Source organism: Solea senegalensis, linkage group LG14 (genome assembly GCF_019176455.1).
Source record: "Solea senegalensis isolate Sse05_10M linkage group LG14, IFAPA_SoseM_1, whole genome shotgun sequence".
NCBI lineage: Eukaryota > Metazoa > Chordata > Actinopteri > Pleuronectiformes > Soleidae > Solea > Solea senegalensis.
In genome coordinates, this window is record NC_058034.1 from 15,832,883 (window position 1) to 15,854,296 (window position 21,414).

General features: G+C 39.5%; 1 protein-coding gene across 1 annotated transcript in view; it reads right to left on the reverse strand.

The window, feature by feature from the left end:
- Positions 1-21,414, reverse strand: part of fcho1 (FCH and mu domain containing endocytic adaptor 1) — a 45,495-nt gene that overhangs the window by 8,491 nt on the left and 15,590 nt on the right. The window contains exons 3-13 of the mRNA XM_044044798.1: positions 12,956-13,047; positions 9,522-9,596; positions 8,939-9,080; positions 8,298-8,450; positions 7,568-7,672; positions 5,772-5,870; positions 5,117-5,213; positions 4,836-4,953; positions 3,797-3,821; positions 2,374-2,434; positions 849-1,042 (exon numbers count right to left, since the gene is read on the reverse strand). Coding sequence (XP_043900733.1) covers positions 849-1,042; positions 2,374-2,434; positions 3,797-3,821; positions 4,836-4,953; positions 5,117-5,213; positions 5,772-5,870; positions 7,568-7,672; positions 8,298-8,450; positions 8,939-9,080; positions 9,522-9,596; positions 12,956-13,047 — 1,161 coding nt within the window. The remainder of the gene's footprint in view (positions 1-848; positions 1,043-2,373; positions 2,435-3,796; positions 3,822-4,835; positions 4,954-5,116; positions 5,214-5,771; positions 5,871-7,567; positions 7,673-8,297; positions 8,451-8,938; positions 9,081-9,521; positions 9,597-12,955; positions 13,048-21,414) is intronic.

Here is a 21,414-nt window from a genome sequence, read left to right on the forward strand (position 1 = left end):
ATTTTCCCTTAAAATTAGATCTTTTCAAGCAGAGTGCACGTACTGTTAATTGCAGGAAATCAAACTGGATGTATGTGTCCAGACTAGAGCTGGGTGATATGTCCAATAGCTTACATTTTTAAATTTGCCACTCATGTCATTTTAAGTATCAAACCAGCATATTTAAGTTTTAAACAGAGAACAAAAAAAACATGTTAAACACAAAAAACATTGGACACACTTGAGGTAAAACATTCAAAGTGTTATACTTTGAAGGGCGAGTTTGTGCTATGTGCCAAGGAGATTGGTATATATTGCAATCATGGCAAGCTCTGCTGTTGTGATTAGTCAACATCAGTCATTGGTTTTGACATCAATCATCGTGTGAGAGTGATGCAAAAGACACTCTGACGTGCATTTAAGCAGCATTCATTCACTAATTCTGGATAAAAAAAAAAGTTCAAATAAACTGACACAGTGCAATAACGTGGTTCACTGACAAACTACACTATATGGACAAAAGTATTCGAACACCATAACACCAACGGGGCCTGTAATGATGCATTCAAATACATATACAGTATTTTAATATGGCATTGGTCTACCCTTTGCAGCTATAACAGCTTCCACAATTATTAGAAGACTTTCTTCAAGATTTTGAAATGTTTCTACTTGCTTTGTGCCAAAGTTGAAAGCATAGCATTGTCCAAAGTGCATTAAGATTGCTAAGAACACCTGAATTCATTTAACTTTTGTCCATATAGTGTAAAATTTATGATGAAAATAAATGAGCTAACAAAGCTAAAACAAGTTCATATCCATGTCATGGGAAAAGTCACATCTCCGAAGGAATCTTAAACAAGCCCAACCTGTTGCCGTAAACCTCGATTGGGCGGCAGGGTGAGCGTCCCAACGGTGGCCTTCAGCTCTTTTTCTGTGGTGGCAGAGTTGCCGCGACTACTCGTGGTGACCGGTCGTATCTGAATGTGGAACTTTTTGGGCTCCTCATCGTCGAAATCTGAATCACTGGAGTAGAAGTTGTTCTCCTTCTCATCAGAGCAGCGTAAAGGGAGAGATGAGGGTCAAGGAGAATAAGTGTTTACTGCAAACATGGATGAGAAGAATGAGTGTAGCAAGATCGGAAACCATGTTGGTGAGTTGAAAGGGACTAAAAAAACTAGGTTTCAATTAAATTAGGCCTTCTGTGAGAATATTGAAAAATAAAAGTAATATAACCTCCCCCCCACCTCACAAAATGCATGTGAGAACATTATTACTTCTGCTCACTGGTGTGTGTTACTATTTGGAAAAATATTGTCATTTTCTTGAAAAGGAGACAAATAAATTTCCTTCACTATGAGTTTGATCAAATCAGGAACAGGGACATGATGTAGATAATCTGCTTGAAGATCAGTACAGACACATATACAGAACACAAGCAGAGGACAGCACTGAAGATGATGGCTGCAGAGCCGCCTAACCACCACTTCCTGTCGCATCATCTCTCCCGAGAAGAAAAACAACTTCCTCTTTTCTTCAGACTCTCTGCTCTCTGCTTTGTTGTGTCATGTTTTGTGTGCTGCTAGATTTAGAGAAACTGTGGGTCTTTGATGAATGAGCACTGTTCCTATCCTGAGCAGCCACAGTGCTCGACAGGGTGACGACAAACACAGGAAGGGTTTTTATCTCACACTCTGTCAGAGTCACTGCCAATAAATGCATCGCGGCTGAAGACACTTCAGCACCTGGATATTCGGACATTTCAACCGCACGTAGGATTAAGATCTTTATAATTGTCTGGCTCTCGTTAATAGAGAGACCATGAATGAAGGCAAGTGGGCGGATAATTCGTTTAAACCAAACCTCTCACCTCTGACCTTCCCATCACGCTTCATTTAAAGTGTCTCTGTCTCAGCCACGAGACCATTCAACGGCCTCATGAGGCTTAATTCGGTGCCTCAAGTATGTGATCAAGCAACGTCTGTGATACTATCCATTAATCTATATCCTCTTTGAATTTGAAATATGTGAGAATACGGTTGTTGTTCCTTACAGCTACTGAATCATTTTTATTCACAGAGTAGTGGGAGTATATACAGCAACAGTACACAGTGATATTTGCTGATTACAGCAATAGTATTTGGCTTTGTTTGTGTAAATAAATGACTGAAAAGGGGAGCAAAAACATGGAAAATAGAGTAAAGTGCATGAAAATAATGATTGTATGATTGAATGATAATCATTAGTTAGTTAGTTGCAGTTGATATGTATGAGATATATGTATAGGGAGGTGACACAGGTCAAATCAGACTGTGTATTTACACTTACACGCATTTTTAACTAACTAACTTTTTGCTGTAAGTCAAGTTTAATTTTTTACAAAAGAAAGGATATCATTCTGGGTGCTGTCGGCTCGGATGACAAATCCTTCATCGTCCACTTCCAGTGGCGAGTTCTACGGGAAGGAAATCACACACAAACACAAGTTAATCCAGTCATGTGTTGGACTGGTGTTATGCTACAGGCATAGAGGGAGACGTTGACTGCCTAACAAACGTTAATAGATCAAGTTCTCTGGTTTAGGTACTTGTTTTTCAAAGGGTTTAATCTGAGTCAGATTATACAAAAATCACACGAGTCATCACTACCATGCAGGGTTAGTGACATCCAGTTGTTAAAAATATGTTTTTTATTGCACTGGGGTCTGGTCGGCACTTGTCTTGTCATTACGACATCATTAGTCAGGACGTTCTGTACATCAGCTGTGTTTAGCTGATGCCATATGATCTTCATAACAAGACACGTGGAAAACCTGAAATACATTCCAGCACCAGCGTACGAGGAGGGAGTTATTTTTAGAATGAGACGGAACATATACAGATGGTATCAGGTCTGATTTCAGTGATCACATCTCAAGTTGACACGATGACCGGAAAATGCTGGAAAACTCCAGCAGGTGTAGTAATGCTTCATGGTGTGATCAGTCACATTGATAGTATAACCACGTGTACTGTTTCATGCAATACGCTTTAATGTGACCTCTGCAAACGTTACTTGTTGCCTGTTGCTCTGAAGTTAGAAACTTAGGGCCCTTGGATGTGTAAAATATCTACAGCAGCAGCTCGGCTGTTGACTCTCGGCTTCCACATCAGTCTGTTAGATAGTTTCCTGGCAGCGTACAAAGCCTTTTAGACACACACACACACACACACACACACACACACACACACACAGACAGACAGACACACACACACACACACACGCTCTCTGTGTGTCAGTTACACACAGGCTGACGTGCAACATTGTGCATTTCCTCTCTGGCTTCTAAAGTATCTTCTGAACCTCTTCTCTTAAGTACAAGAATAAACCTGGGAAACCCCACACCTACATCTACACACACACAGGTTTGCATAGCTATTCTTCTTAGGAGACTGAACTGACTTCCATTCATTTGGACAGTCTATACCCATGGTTCTCAAACTGTGGTATGTGGACCACCAGCAGTACGTGAGCTTCCTCTAGTGGTACTTAGAGGAAAATATTATACAGAAATACTGTTCCACTGTATATACCAGTACCAGGGTCTGTGATTGTAGTGGAGCTGATAATAATAATTAGAGTCACCTTATCTCAAGTTCCTGAGAAATAAGGGACTGCATTATTAGGACCAGGTTTTGGTCTCCATGGTCACGAGATCAGTGTTTATGCCAGAAAAAGGTCCTAAAAAGTAGCAAATACAACTTGTGCAGTTCTAATAGTCAGTCGAGGTACCGAGAGCTGCTGCAGTATTCAGGTGAACATTGTGTCAGATACTCACCAGTGTCTCAGTCACTGCTGAATCCCTGCAAACACACAACACATTCAGCAGTAAGTCAGACTGAAGCCAGTAGCACAGAATGACGAACAATCAAATGATAGATTTTTTGGATCAGTCAAATCATTTTGCCGGTCATGGGGGGGTTACATACATTTGCACGTAAAGCGATCAAAAATAACTCTTCTGACTTAATCACCTCACAGGAAAATGTGGTACTAACCACTTTGAATGATAAAGAAAGTCGCTAAGTGTTCAAAAAAAATAAAAAATAAAATAGAGAGCCTAAAACACAGCTATTCTGTGTGTTTTTGCATTGATGCCAGATGTTTTTTTGGGAGATGGACATAAACGCAGTAGTGTAAGAGCAGGTGCAGTTACACATGAGTGAACAGGTAAACAAAGTGTGCTGGTGTGTTGTATATCATTAAAGAGGAAGTCAAATTTCAGACACGCAGTGTGTACTCAATAATTGAGCTGTCGTTTTTTTCACATGGTCTCAGCCACTATTTTCTAACATATACGACAAGGAGAAACTCTGTATTTACTTTATATTCACTTTCAGGATTAATTCAAAGAAAGAAAAAAGAAACAAAACATCTTAAAATGATTCCTGATAATGATGCCTTTACACTTTTACTCCTTCACAGTTCCCATGATTATGAATGCAACATTTCAGTCAGATAAACATCAACTAAATAAACACTCTTTTTCTCCTGGTGTCTCTCTCTTTACTTTATTCTGGCGGGGCGATTATATTGTTATATTTTCTTGCTGTTGTTATAAACAAATGAAGCTTTGCTAATTTCACTGTTTCATCACTCATCATGTTAAGTATCTGTAAATAACAACACTGCTTCTTTGGTACGAGCACATTAGCAACTAAACAGTTGATGTCAGGGTAAATGAAGACGACCAGACTAAGCTGAACTGCAGTGACCACATCTACATTTATTCATTTGGCAAGTGCTTTTATTCAAATTGACTTCCAACTCATGGACACTGTGTGTGTGTGTGTGTGTGTGTGTGTGCAATCACTCACGTAGAGTCTGGCTCCTTGTCCCTCTTGCCCAGGCCTGGGATCCTAAAAGCTTTAGCTCGACTCTTCTTGCCACCTTCAGGTGCCAAAGCTGTCATGTACTCCTCAAAACCAGCCAGAGCTGCGGACAACAGGCACACCGGGATAAATAAACAAAAAATACACACTCACAGCATGACTGAACTATTCTGCCTTCTCATCCCTTGTCTTTATATTTATTTAGTGTCATTTAAGCTTGCGTGAGTTCTATTTCCCTATTGGAAATTGTTTTGAGCTCACAGCACCTGGCCTGTCTTTGCCCGTGCCCTTCTGCTCGGCAAATTTCTGGATGAGGTTGTCGATGCCGATGTTTTCCACGTTCTGCTTGAATTCCTCATGCACCTGTAGCAGACAAGGACAGAGTGATCACTCTGGGATTTTAAGCACCATAAAATGTAAAAGTTATTTGTTACAAGGACTTGGAGTGATAACTTTTTATGGTTAAGATCACAGCTCCTTTGTCCTTAGCCCCTCCCACCAGAAGTGTACAAGGAGCTAAACTCACTTCATACATGAAAAAAACAACTTTTAGTAGAGTAGCCCATAGGAGGTGCCTTCTCACTCTAAACTGCCCTGTGATTGGTCAAAATATCCCCGTCACTGGCCAGATTTCGCCAGGAGGAGGTGCAGAAGTCTGGTTCTCACTCAAATCATTTGATTTACATTATGCTCAAACACTTTTACAGAATTAAAACAAAAATAAATAAAAAAATCAATAACATTAAAATGTTTTTCCCTACACCAGCTTTAAATGCTACACTCCTTTCCCCGTAAAACTGTGTTTTGCTTAAGTAGATTTCAAAGTTTATCACAAATGTTTCTGACTTCAGAAAGCTATAAATATCAGACTGTTTAATCTTTAGGAAAGCCACGATGAAGAGGGACAGAGAGTGGACATACCTGTCCCACCTGGACGTGGGTGTCTTCTATGGAGTGGGAGTAACCTTTGATCAGCTGTTTCATCTGTCGCAGGTGAACCTCTTCGATTTCCTGAAACCTCTACTCAAACAAACAGACACACAATCATGTACAGAGAAATAATAGATTTATTTTTACTATGTGAAACCTTTACAAATCTACTGTTGATTCATTTATATTCCTCTGTGGTCTAAGACAAAGTCTTCTTTAGCCACTGTGATTTGGTAAGATGTGGTGTCACCTAACATGTTGTTTTTCTTGTTAAGTACATTTTCGGCTGTGCTTCTCTCTTTTAATACAAAAAGGAAAGGAGTAAAAAAAAAAAGAAGACACAGAAATGGGGCTTTCTTGTTTCTCTAGCTGCGTAATGTTAGGAGTTTCTGGAGGATTCAAAGAGGGAACTAGAGTCATCACAGAAATTTAAAATGTCACATACTGTATATGTAATACAGTGAGGGTTGCCTTTGAATAACAATCTGAGAAACCAGCTCTTAAGAAGCTCTCAGCCAGCAGCGGAGGCCGTGGGTTGCCAGGGTGTTAAACCAGTGATAATTTGACAGGATTTAAGTCTGATCCTGGTCTTTATTCTCACAGCTCATTTGCTGCTGCCTGATCTCGGGGAAATTGTCTCCATATACTGGCTGTGGCTTTTCTAAAAAGAAATAAGCTTGTGAGTCGTGAGCAGAGCCTTGCCAGCAGCTTTTCTCCAATTAGCTGGGCAAAGTCTGGGCAGAGAGCACAAACATAAAATCACATCTGCCGTCAATCTTCAGCAGCAGTAGTTTACTTGCATTAGCCCCGCACCACTGCTGCAGAGTTTAGCCTGATTTCATGGGCTAGACCACTAATGAATTAATCCACTGATTGTTCTGTGAGTATTGTCATTGTTAAGCTGTTTGAGCTCTGGATACGTCTATGTAAATCATTTGGTAACCATGGGAACGTGTATTTCAAGAGGGATTTGCCTGCATTGATCAAAAGCACTGAAAACAGCAGTCTGCTGCGGTTGAATTCTGATCTGTGTTGTTAGGCAGTGTCCATTGAAATGTCACAGTGCTACCTGGCATAGTGTTAGTTTTTTCATTTCACTGCTGTTAGTCAGAACATTTGGTGTAATGACACTAATTATGTTGCTCTATATGAGCTCAAAGCAACATTTTAACCATTGTTGAAAGTCAACTACTGGCACATTTTCAGTTCTTAGTCTGCGATGTGAACATTTTGATGAAAGGCATATGTTTAATATGATAAATGTTTGTCGATACGCATATCAATGTTTCCAATAAACATATAGTCTTTAGGATTTGGTTTTATCATTGTAAATCAATATGTTCAGGATTTGGACTGTTAAATGCACAGGACTTATTTGGTCCTACTTCACTTCTTTAACCATTTGTTCCAAGATCAAACTCGTGACTGGACCTTACAAGAGATAACTGGTCATAAGAATTTCTCTCGGCATGGAAACAGCAGCAGTAACTGTGGATGTGTGGAGGCAGTGATTGAGCGTAACGAGTGGGTTGCAGGACGTGAAAGCCAATGTGTGTTTAGGGATCCTGAAGATGAGGATTTCATTTTAGGTGAAGAAATGATGTGGGTTAATAAATAAAAGTATAAGACAGCTGTCTTGTGTAGGGAGAGGTTATAAAGTGGGTGAGTCATGGCAATAAAGATAAAGCCCCAGATAGGAGGAGGATACATAAACCCCACATATCAGAGAGTGGGAGAGACGGATAGAAGAAGTTGTTGCCCTGGGTGCAGCTGCAATCAGAACTGACCTGGGCAGACCCACTCATCTTCTGCTCAAACTCTCCTCCCACGCGGTTGTGCTTCTCAATGCACAACGCAAATGACTCTGCTGCTTTCTTGGACTTCAGCTCCGCCTAGTGAAAACAAAGGAGAGTGCATCGAAACTCATTCACAAACCTTTAATAAAAATAACTCATTAATGGAATTTCTACCTGATGATTACAACTATTCTTTAACATCATTTTCTTCATAGAGTGGATGTAGGTGAGTAGTGGAGCAGGCAGTAAATGACCGTTGACTTTGGATAAATCAACTCCATAAACATCATGGCAACAATGGTCAGTAAGAAAAAGCTGCAGTGAAACGTGACCTTTAGAAGGTAGAGCAGGTTGTTCTCTAATCAGAGGGTCATGGTTTGATCCCCGACTCCTTCCCTGATACTGAACCAAAAATAGCACTTTGCTAGTCTTGATGACAACAAAGCATCTTTAAACTACAGTTTTGCCATTCAGTCACACTTTCATACAGAGCATCTATGTGCAGCACATCTATCACACATCTTTCAGACCCTTTAACGCGCTGTCAGGTGTCTCTCCCGGAGACACATCAGCATGTAGACTACTGGAGTCAGAAATTGAACCCACAACCTTCCAGTTGAAAGACAACTTGCTCCACCGCTGAGCTACAGTCGTCCAAGAAACACAGGGAAAAAAAGAAAAGTCTGTGAAACTCTCTTGAACAGATAAAATGGTAGCTCACCTTCTCCAGTTCTTTCTGTGGACCCCCGTCCTTCCTGAGGCGGTCCAGCTCTGAACACTTGGCGTGGTAAGACTCCTTCGACTTCTGAAGGTGACCAGTTTGAACCTGCAGTGCCTGCACTGCCTCCACTGTCCCCACCATCTCTTCCTTTGTCTGGGTGAAACAAGCATGTACGTACGCGCACACACACACACACACACACACACACACACACACACACACAATCAGGTTTCCATGGCTTCAGAGGACATTACATTGCCCTACATCCATTTCCTGGAGACTTACTCCAACCGTAACCATAACTCTAACCCTACGACATGTCTTCATGTAATAATTTACATTTCGGGGACTTGCTTTTTGTCCCCATAATGTACGAGTAAACAGATTTAGGTCCCCACAACATGAGTAATACCCAAGAAACACACACACACACACACTGCACCGATCATTGTTGTATTTGATATTTTAAGGGCAAATTAAAGTGAAGGGAGAAGACACTTAATGCGATTAGGTTGACAGCGGCTGGATGGAGGTCAAGTAATGAGAAACTACACAACTATATTCACAGAGACGAACACACACATATGCACATACAGATACACAACCATCAACCAGATTTCTGTCAGGGGTGAAGGATGTACCTTGCGGTGAATTTTGACCTGCTCGTCTCCGTACTTGTTGATGTCCCGGATGAGATCGTTCATCTTCCTCATCAGCTCCAGGTGACAGAGGGCCAGTTTGTCTGATGACACCCTGAACACGTCCCACATGGGAGCAAACGTCCTGGAAAAAAGGCACATTTAGCACAAACAGCAAAACCTTTTAATCTCGTACAAACACTGCTGCTTGAAAGACAATAATTATCCTTAATTGTCCTTTAATGGGATCATTTATCATCACCTCTACAAATGAAGTCTTTGATGCTTCTCTCCCTCCTTTTATCACTTGCTACATGCCGTACATTCAAAAGACAACTCTGTTAAATAGCAGACGACAGACTGTACGTGTTGAACCATAAAGAGTAAACATTGTAAGGAGAATTATGCAAATCTAACATGTGGACAGTTGGTGACACAGATGGCACTCATTCATATCTCGTGTGTATTTATGTGACCTCTTTAATTAAACTATATAATATACTACATTCCTGTGGTATAAATGCTCCTGGTGGGTGCATGATGAGGAGAAGTTATCGTGTGAAGCTGTCCCGTGGTGTAAACTCACCCCAGTGGACTCCCGTTACTCGCCACCTTTGCCAGTTTGCTCATTGATTTGGCGTACGTCTCTTCAATGGCTGCCCTGTGAAAACAAACACAGAACATTGGCAAAATAACGGACACGGTCGATCCAGTTTCAGGAAACACAGAGAAAATGCTTATATTTGAGAAGCTGGAACCATTAGTGGTTGATTGATTTTACAGCACTAAACAAATCTATACTATTTTATTGGCCCAGATATAAAGACAACATATTTAGTTTTAAGTCTGAGTTGTAAAATGATCTGTAAATCAATATTTACAACTTCAACTAAAACAGGTTTAGGCACCACATCATAACAAATATATGGAATAAAAATCATAAAAGATGTGTGACTTTATGTGTGCATGAGGTCAGAGGATACCTGCTTCTTTGGTTAGCAGTAGTACGACAGGAAGATTTATGTTAAGTGAATTCCTTAAAATGTAAATTCCTCTAAACAGCCTCCGGACTGGTAAATGTGATGTACTCCAACGGCACTTCAGCACAACACCGTTGCCTCCTCTAATGGCCTCATACGTTATCTTCTCTGTCCAGAGCTTACTATGTCCCAAATGCTGGGTGTCCACCAGCACTGCAGTCAGCAAGGTTAAAGATTCATTTCTGAAAGTATTGGGTAAATGTTGCAATAAGCCACATTTAATTGATGGATGGACTCATTTTCAGAGACTGGACATACAACTTTAATAAGCATCTGAAGACCCTGAAGAGAAAGAAACACTGAGCATTGATCCAAATGTCCTGAGGGTAAATGGAAAGAACAACGAGCTGCTGAGGACTCAGAGCCAAAAACAAAAGGACAAACTTATTTTGCATCTTCAGCAGTGATTCACATTCTATACCCCGTTTGTCTTATTTCTAATATTTTATTCAATCTATAAATTATTTAGCCTGTGTTTTTAGAGGTACCGAGGTGTGATGTTTTAGTGTTGCGTCGATAAGACTCTTAATATAAAGAGATTATGAAATGTTAAGCTCCGTGTGCAAACACTGCTATACTGAGAAACAAAGAGAGTCATGTGGAGGTGAACTCATTTGACATTAGTTTGAACACACCTACACCTTTCAGTCTCTGATGTATGATAGAAAATAAACATAGATCACATTTCACATGTTTAAAATGAATGGCACAGAAAGTGCTTTAGCAGCAAATTCTCACAACTGCGTTGCCTGAGTAAGCAAATATTTAAATTTCTGACAAATGATGACTTTTCACCGTCACCGATAAACTTATAGTCAAATCCTTAAGTCTATTGTCTCACTCAGTCAATCAGTGGGGTCTAACTAATACAATGCAGAGAAAAATCTTGACTAGATCGAGCAAGAGCAGAGAAATAACGGAGGAACTCTCAGATTGTGGTTGGAAAACGTTTAAATGACTGATTCATACAATCTCTTGCGTTAAAAGAGAGTGAGCAAAAGCCAGAGAACATTTATCAGCACAACTGCCTTATCTCCATCATGTGGGGTCACATATACTAATCTACGCACAGTGCACCATATTTCATTTCCTGGCTGCTGATTTGCTGTCTGAGCAGACAACTTCATTTCACCCACAGAGGAATGTGTAGCGGTGATTTGAATCATTGTCTGGTTTATGTGTGTTAACTTCAGCTGTGGGAGGAGTCCAGGGGCAAACCTCATTAATGGCCACAATTTACTCACCAATTATCACCAATTAGGAGACAGACAGACTATTTAGACAGACTGTTTAATATATATTATATAATATATAGATAGGCGGGGTACACCCTGGACAGTTTGCCAGTCCATCCCAGGGCCACACACACACAGAGACAAACAACCATTCACTCTCACGCGGTCAATTTAGAGTGTCCAATTTACCTAATCCCCACATTGCATGTTTTTGGACTGTGGGAGGAAGCCGGAGAACCCGGAGAGAACCCACGCACACACGGGGAGAACATGCAAACTCCATGCAGAAAGGCCCTTGTTCCAACCGGGGCTCGAACCCGGGTCTTCTCGCTGCAAGGCGAGAGTGCTAACCAATACACCACCATGTGGCCCTATATATACACACATATATATATATATATATGTATATATATATATGTATACATATATATGTACATATATATATATATATATACATATATATATATATATATATATATATACATATATATATATATATATATATGTATGTATATATGTATATATATGTATATATATATATACATATATATACAATGTTTGCAGATGACATTGTGATCTGTGGTGAGAGCAGAGACCAGGTGGAGGAAAAGCTCGAGAGGTGGAGATATGCTCTAGAAAGGAGAGGAATGAAGGTTAGTGGCAGCAAGACAGAATATATGTGTGTGAATGAGAGGAACCCAAGTGGAACCATGGAGATAAAGAAGGTGGAGGATTTAAGTATTTAGTGTCAACAGTCCAGAGCAGTGGAGATTGTGGAAAAGAGGTGAAGAAACGTGTTCAAGCTGGTTGGAATGGGGAGGAACACTTGAACTTAACAGTATATTAATATGGTAAGAACTACCTGCAATGATTTTAGTTTGTACTGGGGTTTATAATCTACACTGTACACTGCAGCCTAATTTCAAACAAACTAATTTCCCACCGTGGGGAAAGACAACAGAGTGGACATACTAATTATTACATGCTATAATGTAAGGCTGCATCTAATGATTATTTTCATAATTTATTGGTCCATAAAATGTAAAAAAAATAATAATATTGATGTCCACAAACCAAGATGATTCAGTGTCAATGATTTCTTTGTGAAATGAAGCAAACAAAGCAGAACATATTCACATTTAAGAATTTGTTTTGATAACAAAAAAACAACCTTAAACCGATCAAAATAGTTGATGATTTATTTAGTAATCAAGCAATTGTTTCACTACTATAATGTGATTTACTTGACTTCATGGGGGTACTAATGTGTGGTACTTTAACCTATTTAATAAACTGAAACACTCCACACTCTTTAAATGCATTCTTTTGCCAGGAGGAAAAGGGCTGTTGTACATGAATGTATGTATGAATGAATGTATTTAAACAAAGCATGTGCATAAATGAAGACAAACATGTACATGTATTCTGAGGTTCAAGGATAATCAACCTATTCAGGCGTGTGTGCAAGTGCGTTTGACAGAATGAAATGAAATCAAAATGTAACACAGCAGTGACGACAGGAGTGAAAGAACAAAGACGAAAGACAGATTTGTTAAAATGTCTGTACGATAGTGACAGATTTTAAACCGAAACAGCAACAGATGAATTCCAAACTAGTAAATATAGAATCTCTGAGTATTTCGCAATCTCGCATCTTTCCTTTATTACTACAAGTCAAAAATTTGTCCACACAAGTCCCATCACCACCTCCCACACAGAAATTCACAAATACACAAGAACCTTACCTCTCACGGACAAACTCGGCGAGCTCTTTGGTTGCCAGCTGGCCATGCTTCATGTTGTGGTAGAGCACGTCAAAGCCGGCATTCTTCTCCCCCTGCCGAGGTACAAAAAAAAAAAAGACGCACACACACCGTCTGTTAGCGTCGGAGCAAGAATAGCTAGGCAACAAGATAAAGTTAGAGACAGGGATGGTTTTGTTTGGTAATAAAAGCAACACATTCTACGTCACAACTGAAGTACACAGCACGAGTAAAACGAGATGGTTTCATACTAGAGATGGCAATCGGTAACGGTCAAATATCACAGACAGATAAAAATGTTACATCTTATACAATCCAGCATTTTTAGCTTTTTGGGAGAGCAATATTTGTTACACAGTTTGCGATATCAGTATCGAACACAAAAAAAGTGGTATTGTCCCATCCCTGTTTTCAGCACAAAGAAGTGTCCATGAATGGTTTCACACGTGGATTTTAATGCTAAAAATAAACCTAAAAATTCAGTAAGAGTTTACAATCACAATTTTAATCACCATTTTAACTTTTCACAATAAACGATAATAAATGGTAAAAGACAAATAAATATAAATCACAGTTTCTGTCAATTCCTCCGTGTGTGAGCTGGTTTCACCAACACATCTAACAGCCCAGGTCCCAGTGCACTGGTTAATAACCAGCAGAGTTATTAATTAGTCAGTGATTACTTGCCGCTCTTGGTGCCGACTTATTCAAGTGATGAGTGACATTATCCATGGCACATTGATATGAATGATCAAGTGAATTTATGGCAGTGGAATCTCAATATGTATGTATATATGTATCATGTAGTAATGTATAATGTAGCAGCTAAATAAAAAAAACGAACTTTGATATAAAATACTATGATACAAGTACGACAAGAAAAACTGGGCCTTTTCAAACACTTACACAGATACATCAGTATGCAAAGTAACCAATCTGTCATCACTGACTTTCAGCATTAAGCTCCATTTAAAACCTATGTGAAGCCAAATATAATTTATTGGCTAATTGGTTCACTGACAGAAGAACCAGTTATGTTCAGATGATATCACTGGGTTTCAATGTGCTAATGGATGTTCTCAGATTGTCACAACATTAAACTTCCCAGTTTCTAATGTCAGTTTGGTAACTAACACCAATACCACACAACCAGAAAACCAATTATGTTTTTTTCTCTCTGACGCTTGTGGGATTTTGTTGTTTTTGTGGCGATGACACTTAGAGAGATGAATTCAACCAATCCCCTTTTTTTTTTACGTTATGTCACTACTGCTGCACTCTACGGGGAAATATCTCACTGTTTGCTTTTCATTTGTTGAGCATAAACACCCGCAGAACCAGCATGACACAATGGTGTGTTGTGGAGAGGAGAATTGCTAACCTTGCAGCTATGCAGATTTAACACCTCAGCCACTCCCTCACCTATGTTACTATGACATTAACCTTACACCTGTCTTAGCTTAAGTCTCCACAGCCCAGAGAAGTGCCCGACACTGTGCAGTTTCTTGAGCCTCACTGCATTTTTTCAGTCAACAGCCGGACTGTGTGTGTGCAGACAGAGACACAGACAGCTGCGTCTCAGGGACTAAAAATACCCAATCGGGGGAGAACAGACCAGTTCCCAGGTACCAGGGGAATGGCTGGAATGCCAAGGAAGGGTCACCCAAAACCACACACAGTTTTCTTTAGCAGCATCGGTGGTGAGGGCACTCAGACAATGCATTCCCTAGCCCCTTACCCTAACCATAACCATCTCAACTTAATGCCTAACCTTAACCCTTACACTAACCCTAAAACCAAGCCTTAAAAAGCCCCTTTAAGGGGTGACAGAACGTGAGGAAGGCAAAATGTCATCACTCCCTTAGGAGTTCTTTGGTCCTCACAAAGACACTATACAAGAACACACACACATTTAATCTCGTTGGGACTCTACATTGACTTCCTTAACCAGAGCTGCAGAAATTAAGTTCTGGTCCATACTGGAGCCAAATAATCCTGACGAGATTAGTGTTTACACCAAAACAAGCACATACACACTTGTTTTTTTATCTTATTGAGGACACATCATAGACAGAATGCATTCTCTAGCCCATTACCCTAACTTTAACCATCACAACTAAGTGCCTAAGCTAAACACTTACCCTTACCTTAGCCCAATTCTAACCCTAATCCAAAAACCAGGTCTTAACCCTGAAAAGGCCCTTTAAAGTTGTAGGGCGCAGACAAAATACATTTTTTGTACCTCACAAAGATATAAATACAAGTACAATGTGCTCGTATTTTCTCTCCCTTTTTTTTTAAAAAAAAAGAATAGGGTTTTGTATTATTACACAATAGCTGAATGCATTGACATTAGCTTTTTTTATAAACAGTGGACCACGGCCTGTAGCCAGTTGTGCAATGTTGCTGTGCCAGAAGTCTGCGCTATTCAAAAAGGGTGACCATTAGTCTCTATAGGTTTTGTCCCTTTCTCGCAGTTGGCAGACACCTTTTGTTGAAACTCTACACTCAGCACAGAAAGATGAGCTGCCAGTCTAAGCGTGTGCACACACACGTGTACGCACGAGCATGCACACACACCTCCACAGCACCTGTCCTTCCCTGCTGGCAGACTTGTCTGGTGTCTGAACGACTGTAGCACTGAGATGGTTTTGTAACCAGTATTTGACAATATCAGTCAGTAAGAAGACATGTTGAAAATTGAGTGGTAATGGTTTGCCCTTCCTTAAAAAAGTCCTCATTTTAAAAGTTTCAGAGGAAAAATTTAAATTCTTATGTTTTGCAGCAGAAAAAAAAAGTTCAAAACAGTTGAATTCAACTAAACATTGATAAGTTTTGGTTGTAAAAAAGTGTTGGATGTGTTAATTTCACCTGTTACAAAGCAGACGTCAAATCTCAGGAAGTAAGATGAAGGGGTATGACTTTGACTTTATTGTATCCAAAGAGAAATTCTTTTTCACAGCACTGCACTTGTTTAATAGATGCAACAACACAACAGCAATAGACTTACAGACAATAAATCACTTACTAAATTCAACATAGTTTATCACCATACACATAACACAGTTGTGATCATATTTGTGCATTTGTTTCACACTAAAATTATGTTTATAGAGTGAACGGTTCTCTTTCACTATAATATAAAAGTAAGAAGACATTAAAAATACAAAACCATAACGTGCTGTCCCAAGTTGTAAAATGTAAGGTGCAATAAATGCATTCATAATGAATGACTATGCTATGAGTTGAAAGAAGAATATGCCTTTTAGTTAACATAGGTGGAGCTGATAAAAACCTGCATGTACTGCAGTCATGTGACCCCCGCAGATATATATTATACAGATATTTTGACCAGTGAGAATGGGGAAAACAAGCAGTGTATATGCGTTATGCACCTGCCCAGATAAAAACCACCAGCATTGACTATGACCATTGACGTGTGGTGACACTTTAAGATACTGAGTGAATTTTGAAGTCCATCGACAGTCTTCAAATGTCACTGAATGAAAATCCTTCATGTCTGATATATGCAAACTCCCCCCTCCCCTTTTTTTCTCTCTCCCTCAGCCGATTTCTTTATCATCAATTAAGTTGACCGTTTTGGTCATGCATGGTGGAGCCCATTTCCATGACAAAGAGAGGGATGATGGCAGAGAAGAGGGATGGGGGGATGGGTGTGTAGACGAAAGATGTAAAATGTGTAAGTGGACAACTTTCTCATGAAGACTTGTGATGGCCTCTGTGAGGTGAGGGGGAGGTCAACATCTAGGCTCAGCCAAGGGTTCATGGTAAGAGAAAACTCGACCAACATTAAAGTATTTTCTCTCATGTGCTGGAATAATAGGTTTTATTTGTCTTTGATGATTGAAATGATTGAAACTGAATTAAACAGATTAAAAGAACTGTTAAGTATCTTGATATTTGCTTCATTGTGGTGCTGCCCTGATAATCCACATTATAACATTAACACTGAAGCAGTGACAGGAGCAGATGAATCACCATGACCATCGTTTGTTTTCCAAGCCTTGTTTAAAATGTGGACTTTTGGCTTGCTCGTCTATTTTCCTGTATTCATTTTTAGTTCTGTCTGTTTTGCCTGTGTTATTTTGATAAGTGTTCTATAATAGAACATGATAATCATGATTTAACAGATCGTTTAACTACATTAATGAATTAGCCACAAACTGTGAAGTACAGTGGACCATGAAAACAGTGAGACAGAGGGAAAGACTTTGTTGTCTCCTTTTGTCTAGAAATGATGAAGTAAAAGGGTTTTGTTCAACATATAAGATAAATTTTCATGGAAAATGACATGGACATTTAAGACTCACTTGTATGAGATAAGTTGGATGTAGCGCAATGTTTTTAACACCGTCATTAACTTTATTTCTGGTGTCAGAGGTGAAGTGGGAACACTTAAAGTGAGATTTGTAGTTTTTATTCCCTCACCTGGAACAACAGGCTTTCTGTAGGAATGTGGGCTTATTAAGCTCTCCTTACACTTATGTTGCTTAGTCTGACTTTGTCTGTATTTTTAGATACTGATAACAAAAGAAATCAGTCAAAGACTTTTATCCTATGAAACTGTTTCATGTCAAAATCAAGCTGTATTTGGAGCTCAACATCGCTGTTCAATTGGACGGCTGTCTTTGTCCCAGTGTACAAGCTCTAGTGGGGAATTGATTTAATGCGAAGTGTGTCCTGGCTCTGCAACGCTTGGGGGCGATGGGCCAACTTTCACTCTTGTTAGCAGTTACAGTTTAGCTGGCAGCTAGTTGTGAACATGTCGTGCTCCATTCAGACTCTTCTTCCCATCCATTCACTTTAATATATTCAATTCTTTAAGATGATGGAGCATAAAATCTGTCTCCTTGTCAGCCCAAAAAAGGTATCAGTCTGAATTTCACCATGTTTTTGTTTGATGTTTTCCTTTTTGTGGATTGGCTTTTTCTATTTTTTCCAGGTATGAGCTGGAGGTGGCAACTGTGTCACATGCTCAGAGTAACCTGTCTGACAATAGTAGTTTGTCTCCCCATTTCATTATCTTTACTTTTCGTAAACCTTCAGTCTGACTAGCATGTTTACAGGTATTTAAAAAATTCCAGTTTGAGGTGGACTAACACAATAATAATAAAAAAATGTAATGTTATATTACAAACATACTTAATGTGTGTTTACAGTACAGATCTTCAGAGTTTAGTCGATGTAACTTTATTTTCTTTAGGCTGGTTTGTATGAAACTAACTACAAACAATGAGGAAACCTCGGCAAAGATAAACTGGCCTGCAGAAATAAAAAGTTGTGCCATTGGTCAAGGAGGAACATTAAGAATCGATCATCAGGAAAAGAGTTTCTTCTTCAGCAACAGTGTCTCATTCTTGCCTCAACATTAAAAATTCCGTTTTCACATTCCTCTTGTTGGCGAAGCCAAACACAATAGGCATTAACTTTCAGAAAGGCTGAATAATAGATGACAGACAGCTGTCTCTTTCATGGATACATCCCTGCTTACCCCCCTCCTGGACCTAACTGAACGAGTAAGTTACTTACTGCACCACTGCTCTGCTTTGTTCTGTTTTGGCAAACTTGAGAAATATAATAAAATATACACAAGACAAGTGCGACTGTTTCAAGGTCAAAATACGAAACGCCAACATCCTGGAGAGAAATCACGAGAATAATCGAAGAATAAACCCAACATGAGCTGTGTGAGCACCAGAACATCAGCTCACAAGAGCACTGAGTCATGTGACACCTTGTGTCAGAGGCCGAGAGAAATCCATCACTGTAATTCCTATTTGTCACAAACTGCACCAACGTGTCAGCAAGTTTGTAAAGATGGAAAGATTTACCCATGTCTGTTTGTTGTTGCTTTTTTATTTGTTTGTTTAGCAGTATTACACAAAAAAAAAAAATCCACTAAATTTGGTGCTAATGCAGCTTATTATTAGATCCAGGTCAAATCCATTTTTCAATGATTTACATTTTTCAGGGGATTTTTAAAATTTCAGACATCTATAAAGGTCTACAGAGGGAAGTAAACAATGTGTAGGATTGTTCTACCTTGGCTATGTGTATGCACTCTACTGTTACAGTTTCAAAGTTGCTTCTTACACATCCTTCCTCATTTTTCTTATTGTAACATGCACATGAGCAGGAAAAGTGTGTCTGGTTTTGTTCTCTGGCAGGTTCCACAGTGGTGCCTTTAGTTCTGGCCATTTTCAAATCGGCCTTTACAGAGGATCTGATGTCTGAGGACATTCCTGCAGTGTAATAAAGCCCTCCAGTCAAATGAAACCAGGATACTGAGAACGCAGCAGAACCAAGCAAAACAAATGAGAAAAGACGAGGCAGATAAAAAAGAATCATGCCTCTCTCTCGGCTGCACATTGGTAAATGTGGGAATATATTCATGCAGCCGTTTCATCTAGATTTAAGAAATATGGCTAAAACAATACTTTCATGACAATTTGAATGATGTTTTCTCTTTTTCGCCTCTAAAATAGTATCTATTGTATGTTTGGAGGAGAAAGTCCACCAGAGAGTAACTGTGACAACCAGATGATCTGTAGCTGTGTGAAGGTTATATTCTGCAATTTACAGTCCTTAGACTGTACAGAGATGGAACAGATATCTCCCCATATGATACAACTACTTCTTCAACTATTTTTCTTTGCTTTACATTTATTTATTTTCCTCAATATCTAATATCTAATATCAATAGAAAAGTGATTTTAACAAGCCACAAAAGTCATTAAACTACAGATATGATGGGGTGCTGCATACCACTTGCAGGGGTTGTCTCTTTTAGGAAACTGTCCAATATTCAACCCCCTGCTGCATCAGACAGCATACAGTGAGCTGACTGATCAGCCTGTCAGTGCCGCTCTGAGTTTAGCTGACTCACACAGAGTATTTTCTGCTGACTGGACAGCAGAGCAGAATGAACAGTCCCAAAGCAGAGAGGTGTCAATAACATCAGCAGCAGGTAGCAGCAGCCCAGCCCTCATCACTCTAAAACGAGTAATGCAATTTGGTAAAATTCACCTCTGCAAGAAAGCAGAAAAACTTTGGAGTTTGGAGCACCATCTTTGTCTCAGTCACGTCTTTATTGTTTTCCTTGCTTTTTTGTTATACGAGGCGAAAAAATATGAGGTGGTTATATGAGGCTGATATTGAAATTCACACAGACACGGTTTACCCTGCTTTGCCTATATGGTTTAGGCGAGGAAAACATAAGCCACATAGATAGTTTAAATAAAACAATATAGGATTTATTCTTAGGTTCCCCCCACAGTTGGTAAACAGTATTGTTTGTTACAACTATTGTAAAATATGCATTTGATGACAAGCCAACAATACCAGTGAACTCTGAAGCAGGACTTCAGATCAGGTACAGTAGCACATGTTATAGCATTATACATTATGTTTACATCGTTTCCTCCCAGTCCAAAAACATGCTTGGACACTATAAATTGAGTTGAGTGTAGAGTTTCTTTTCTCTGTATGTTTGCCCTACGATGGACTGGACACCTGCCCAGGGTCGACCCTGCTGTGACGTATGCCATAAACTAGAAAGAAAACCAGTTACAGAAACCAGAAGTTACATAGTGCCAATGCAGGTGACATTCAACCTATTGTAAGTTGATGTATGATCAAAATTATCTTGGAGACATTATTTGATGTTTGAAATCCAAAATTGTGTCGCTTTAATAGAAATATATTAACAAACTATACTAAACTAATGAAATTCGTCAGATCCATTAATGGAATACGTAAGAGATTATCCGTTTGACTTTTTCCCTACTACTATTGAAGACACGTAGCCAAATCTGTGAGTGTGCCTACTGTACAACATCCACTGTGCCATAAGTTTCCCCGTTTTTTTCCTTCTTTGACAGCAATGACAGGAAAGCAGTGGGATGGAGATAAAGAGGAGAAAGAGTTTCACACTGTGTTTGCTTTTCTACAGGCTGAGAGAAAAACCCCCATGACTCGAAGTGATGGGATAGCAACTCTGGTATCATTGGACCGAGACGTGGGCAACAATGAAAACCTGCTGTGCTGGGTGTCGTTTGTATTTCCGTGAACAGACTTTTGTATCTGCTTGAAAACAAGGAGCCGTTTCCAAGAAAAGACGATGTGAGAAAACACTGCCTATACGTACAGTACAGCTCCGAACCAGAACAGCCTGCTCATCTGTACTCCTTGTACTTAAGATCTCAGTAAAATCAGTGGTGGTGCGTCACTGCTGGCAGATTATTAAGCATCACTGCTGCCAGATTACTGAGCATTACTGCTGCCAGATTACTGAGCACCACTCAAATTGTTATCAATCATCTCTTGCACAAGTGAGTGCCAAAAGATGCAAATTAAGATACAAAAAGCAAAAAGTTCATAATCCTCAATGATTTTTAGGCCTCTATTTTCGTGTTCACTGC